The sequence below is a fragment of the Ranitomeya imitator genome, chromosome 2, assembly GCF_032444005.1.
Source record: "Ranitomeya imitator isolate aRanImi1 chromosome 2, aRanImi1.pri, whole genome shotgun sequence".
Classification (NCBI taxonomy): domain Eukaryota; kingdom Metazoa; phylum Chordata; class Amphibia; order Anura; family Dendrobatidae; genus Ranitomeya; species Ranitomeya imitator.
The window spans coordinates 291,762,123-291,768,062 of record NC_091283.1 but is presented as its reverse complement, the minus strand read 5'-3'; the positions used below and the strand labels follow the sequence as shown (position 1 = coordinate 291,768,062).

The 5,940-nt window shown below is 44.1% G+C and overlaps 1 protein-coding gene across 1 annotated transcript; it reads left to right on the top strand.

Moving 5' to 3' along the window:
• The first annotated feature begins 4,764 nt into the window (after window positions 1-4,764).
• On the top strand, window positions 4,765-5,664 carry LOC138666431 (oocyte zinc finger protein XlCOF22-like). The gene is made up of 2 exons (XM_069754652.1): window positions 4,765-5,105; window positions 5,220-5,664. The coding sequence occupies exons 1-2, from the start codon at window positions 4,765-4,767 to the stop codon at window positions 5,662-5,664; spliced, it is 786 nt and encodes a 261-aa protein (XP_069610753.1).
• Window positions 5,665-5,940: the final 276 nt, after the last annotated feature.

The following is a 5,940-nucleotide window of genomic DNA, read 5'->3' as shown; positions in this document are numbered from 1 at the left end:
CGACCCAGTTAGAGACTATACCATTTATAACCACCCTCTGCTTTCTATCACTAAGCCAGTTACTAACCCATTTACACACATTTTCCCCCAGACCAAGCATTCTCATTTTGTGTACCAACCTCTTGTGCGGCACGGTATCAAACGCTTTGGAAAAATCGAGATATACCACGTCCAATGACTCACCGTGGTCCAGCCTATAGCTTACCTCTTCATAAAAACTGATTAGATTGGTTTGACAGGAGCGATTTCTCATAAACCCATGCTGATATGGAGTTAAACAGTTATTCTCATTGAGATAATCCAGAATAACATCCCTCAGAAACCCTTCAAATATTTTACCAACAATAGAGGTTAGACTTACTGGCCTATAATTTCCAGGTTCACTTTTAGAGCCCTTTTTGAATATTGGCACCACATTTGCTATGCGCCAGTCCTGTAGAACAGACCCTGTCGCTATAGAGTCCCTAAAAATAAGAAATAATGGTTTATCTATTACATTACTTAGTTCTCTTAGTACTCGTGGGTGTATGCCATCCGGACCCGGAGATTTATCTATTTTGATCTTATTTAGCCGGTTTCGCACCTCTTCTTGGGTTAGATTGGTGACCCTTAATATAGGGTTTTCATTGTTTCTTGGGATTTCACCTAGCATTTCATTTTCCACCGTGAATACCGTGGAGAAGAAGGTGTTTAATATGTTAGCTTTTTCCTCGTCATCTACAACCATTCTTTCCTCACTATTTTTTAAGGGGCCTACATTTTCAGTTTTTATTCTTTTACTATTGATATAGTTGAAGAACAGTTTGGGATTAGTTTTACTCTCCTTAGCAATGTGCTTCTCTGTTTCCTTTTTGGCAGCTTCAATTAGTTTTTTAGATAAAGTATTTTTCTCCCTATAGTTTTTTAGAGCTTCAATGGTGCCATCCTGCTTTAGTAGTGCAAATGCTTTCTTTTTACTGTTAATTGCCTGTCTTACTTCTTTGTTTAGCCACATTGGGTTTTTCCTATTTCTAGTCCTTTTATTCCCACAAGGTATAAACCGCTTACAGTGCCTATTTAGGATGTTCTTAAACATTTTCCATTTATTATCTGTATTCTTATTTCTGAGGATATTGTCCCAGTCTACCAGATTAAGGGCATCTCTAAGCTGGTCAAACTTTGCCTTCCTAAAGTTCAGTGTTTTTGTGACTCCCTGACAAGTCCCCTTAGTGAAAGACAGGTGAAACTGCATAATATTGTGGTCGCTATTTCCTAGATGCCCAACCACCTGCAGATTTGTTATTCTGTCAGGTCTATTAGATAGTATTAGGTCTAAAAGTGCTGCTCCTCTGGTTGGATTCTGCACCAATTGTGAAAGATAATTTTTCTTGGTTATTAGCAGAAACCTGTTGCCTTTATGGGTTTCACAGGTTTCTGTTTCCCAGTTAATATCCGGGTAGTTAAAGTCCCCCATAACCAGGACCTCATTATGGGTTGCAGCTTCATCTATCTGCTTTAGAAGTAGACTTTCCGTGATTTCTGTTATATTTGGGGGTTTGTAACAGACCCCAATGAGAATTTTGTTACCATTTTTCCCTCCATGAATTTCGACCCATATGGACTCGACATCCTCATTTCCTTCGCTATGTCTCTCCATAACCAGGATTACACAGTAGTGAAGAAGACCTCTAGTGAACGCTGTCAGGACCTTGTGTCTGAGGGATGGGGAAGACCCCTGAGCCCAATCACTGGGCCTCCACCTCACCCCCTGATACATGAGGACATCAATGACCAGAAGATCCTAGAACTCGCCTACAAGATGATTGAGCTGCTGACTGGAGAGGTGACACTGCTGGGATTGCTGGGACATTATACAGTAATCCTATGAAGGGATCGGGGGATAACTGTATCATTGTATGTCTCAGCTTTCTATAAGATGTTTGGATGTTGCAGTCTATTTCTCCATGGAAGAGTGGGAGTATTATGAAGGACACAAAGATCTGTATAAGGACGTCATGATGGAGGTTCCCCAGCCCCACATAGCACCAGATAATAGAAAGGACTAAATGCACACAACCTATAAATAAATATATATATATATATATATATATATATATATATATATATATATACAAAGAATGAATTCAGTCCCTGTATGTGTTTCCTCCAGATCTATCCAGTAAAGGTACCTTCACACTAAACGACGCTGCAGCGATCCAGACAACGATCCGGATCGCTGCAGCGTCGCTGTTTGGTCGCTGGAGAGCTGTCACACAGACCGCTCTCCAGCGACCAACGATGCCGGTAACCAGGGTAAACATCGGGTTACTAAGCGCAGGGCCGCGCTTAGTAACCCGATATTTACCCTGGTTACCATCCTAAAAGTAAAAAAAACAAACGCTTCATACTTACCTTCCGCTGTCTGTCCCCGGCGCTGTGCTTCTCTGTACTGGCTGTGAGCACAGCGGCCGGAAAGCAGAGCGGTGACGTCACAGCTCTGCTTTCCGGCCGCTGTGCTCACAGTGAGTGCAGGAAAGCACAGCGCCGGGGACAGACAGCGGAAGGTAAGTATGAAGCGTTTGTTTTTTTTACTTTTAGGATGGTAACCAGGGTAAACATCGGGTTACTAAGCGCGGCCCTGCGCTTAGTAACCCGATGTTTACCCTGGTTACCAGTGAAGACATCGCTGAATCGGCGTCACACACGCCGATTCAGCGATGTCAGCGGGAGAGCCAGTGACCAAATAAAGTTCTGGCCTTCTAGCCCCGACCAACGACATCACAGCAGGATTCTGATCGCTGCTGCGTGTCAAACTGAACGATATCGCTAGCCAGGACGCTGCAACGTCACGGATCGCTAGCGATATCGTTTAGTGTGAAGGTACCTTAAAGGGAACCTGTCACCCCGTTTTTTCCGATTGAGATATAAATACTGTTAAATAGGGCCTGCGCTGTGCGTTACTATAGTGTATGTAGTATACCCTGATTCCCCACCTATGCTGAGAAATACATTACCAAAGTCACCGTTTCGCCTGTCAATCAGGCTGGTCAGGTCAGGTGGGCGTGGTGACATCGCTCTTTTCTTCTCCAGCTTTCCGTTGGTAGCGTAGTGGTGTGCGCATGTTGCAGTGACGAATCCACTGCGCGCACGTGAAGAAGCAGCGCGCGATCTGCGCTATTACCCCCTGTCATCGGTGGGGGCGGCCATCTTCCTGGGGCCGCGCGTGCGCAGATGGAGTGCTCTGCTGCACGGGGCTTCAGGAAAATGGCCGCGGGATGCCGCGCGTGCGCAGAAGAGATCGCGGCGGCCATTTTCCCAAAGCCGAGATGCAAACTCGGCTTCAGGAAAATGGCCGCCGCGATCTCCATCTGCGCACGCGCGGCATCCCGCGGCCATTTTCCTGAAGCCCCGTGCAGCAGAGCACTCCATCTGCGCACACGCAGCCCCAGGAAGATTGCCGCCCCCACCGATGACAGGGGTAATAGCGCAGATCACGCGCTGTTTCTTCACGTGCGCGCAGTGGATTCATAACTTGGACATGCGCACACCACTACGCCACCAACGGAAAGCTGGGGAAGAAAAGAGCGATGTCACCACGCCCACCTGACCTGACCAGCCTGATTGACAGGCGAAAACGGCGACTTTGGTAATGTATTTCGCAGCATAGGTGGGGAATCAGGGTACACTACATACACTATTGTAACGCACAGCGCAGGCCCTATTTAACAGTATTTTTATCTCAATCTGAAAAAACGGGGTGACATGTTCCCTTTAAAATATGAGAGAGAGAGGGAGAGGCGCGGTCTTTTTAGCCTGCAGGTTTCCTGTGCTTGGTGGGCAGACCCCCTCTCTCATGGTGTTGTCATGTGTTTAGAAAAATCCTGTTACCGGTAAGTACTTAAGACTTTTTTCAAGTCACCACTCAAGGACCTGTTTTTTTTGCGAGATAAGTACAAGAATGAGGGGAAAGGAAGTGCACCCACTGGGGGCTTGTGGAGGGGTTTACTGAGTAAGACCCCTGCTGAATAAGGGTGGATGACTCTGTAAAAATAGTTGTGCGTTCAGGCTTCCACTGTGTGCGCTTAGTGGATCCTGTGCCTTGCGCAGATGTTGTCAACCCACCGGGTCTCGGTTTCAGCTTCACTATCATAATTGTTTACAAGACACAACAGTTCTGGCACCTATCTGTCTTGATTCCAGCTGCTGAGGGTAGCATTCAGGAGTTAGCGCTTGTATGTTTTTTCCTATATAAGATTTTATTGGTGGTATTTTCATCTACATAAGATTGTTTGGTGCTCCAATATTTGGGAGGCAGAATGAACAAACAGTTGAACACCAGGCACCATTGGTTCATCCTATGAGGGTTTTCTTTTAGACTGTGAACTGTCATTCTCTTGGTGAATAATTGAATATTTTTACATAACTTGCCATTTTTAAGTAGTTTAAGTAGAAATATTAAAGAATGTGAAATTCAAGAACTTTTTTATTCCAAAATAATGTTGGTTTTATTCTTGGCAGATGAATGTACCCGGAGATCAGTGGGACAGCTGACATCTTCAATTTCAAAATCAGATTATCTTGAGATCCCACAGGGTACAATTGAAGTGAATGCCATTACTCCAGATATACCATCATCTCTTCCCAGCAACGATCTGTCATCTGATCCTTTGGAACAGGTCCTGGCTTCAGATTCATTACTGGCTACTAAGGAAAATAAAAATTGCAAAATAAGCATTAAAAAAGGAATTGCTCCAAAGGCAAAGAAGCCATTTTCACATTCAGAATATGGAAATAGTTTTCCCCTCAAAAAGTCTTCTCTTAGACATAAAAAAAAATCACATAGAGAAACCTTTTTCATGTTCAGAATGTGGGAAATGTTTTCACTGGAAACAGTATCTTGATAACCACCAGAGAACCCACACAGGAGAGAAGCCTTTTTCATGTTCAGATTGTGGAAAATGTTTTCACTGGAAACAGTATCTTGATAACCACCAGAGAATTCACACCGAGGAGAAGCCTTTTTCATGTTCAGAGTGTGGGAAATGTTTTAAACTGAAAGTGTATCTTGATAACCACCAGAGAACTCACACAGGGGAGAAGCCTTTTTCATGTTCTGAATGTGGGAAGTATTTTAACCAGAAAACACAACTTGTTAGCCACAAGAGAACCCATACAGGGCAGAAGCTTTTTTCATGTTCAGAATGTGGAAAATGATTTGGCTGGAAATTGCTTCTTAATAGACACCAGAGAACCCACACAGGGGAGAAGCCTTTTTCATGTTCAGAATGTGAGAAATGTTTTACCCAGGAATCAACTCTTCTCAATCATCAGAGAACCCACACAGGGGAGAAGCCTTTTTTATGTTCAGAATGTGGAAAATGTTTTACGGAGAAACCAACTCTTGTCAAACATCAGAGAGCTCACACAGGGGAGAAGCCTTTTTCATGTTCAGAATGTGGGAAATGTTTTACGGAGAAACCAACTCTTGTCAAACATCAGAGAGCTCACACAGGGGAGAAGCCTTTTTCATGTTCAGAATGTGGGAAATGTTTTACAGGGAAATCAACTCTTGTCAAACATCAGAGAGCTCACACAGGGGAGAAGCCTTTTTCATGTTCAAAATGTGGGAAATGTTTTGTGAAGAAATCTTCTCTTCTTAGTCACCAGAGCAGTCACACAGGGTAGAAGCCTTTTTTATTGAATGGCTCATCTTCCCGCTCTGAAGCCATTACGGTCTCGCCTCAAAGTACAAAAAGAAGCAGTCTTATCCCTCATGATGCCTGATAGCTCAAACCTGTAAGTCCTGCACCATCGTCTTCTATCCTAATGTCAGTCTTAAAAGAAAAAGGCTCCACCAATCTCCCTTGTCATCTCACCGAAGACCACACACTGAGCAGTGCTTGCTTTACAGGGAAATTTAACCCCACAGCTACAGGAGATTCATATGGGGTATTCCATAAT

What these genes read in the sequence shown, in the direction of transcription:
- LOC138666431 (XM_069754652.1), top strand. Translation starts at nt 4,765, where the DNA reads ATGGAAATAGTTTTCCCCTCAAAAAGTCTTCTCTTAGACATAAAAAAA. An exon ending in TCATGTTCTGAATGTGGGAA is followed by an intron (nt 5,106 to 5,219) that starts GTATTTTAACCA and finishes GCTTCTTAATAG; the next exon opens with ACACCAGAGAACCCACACAG.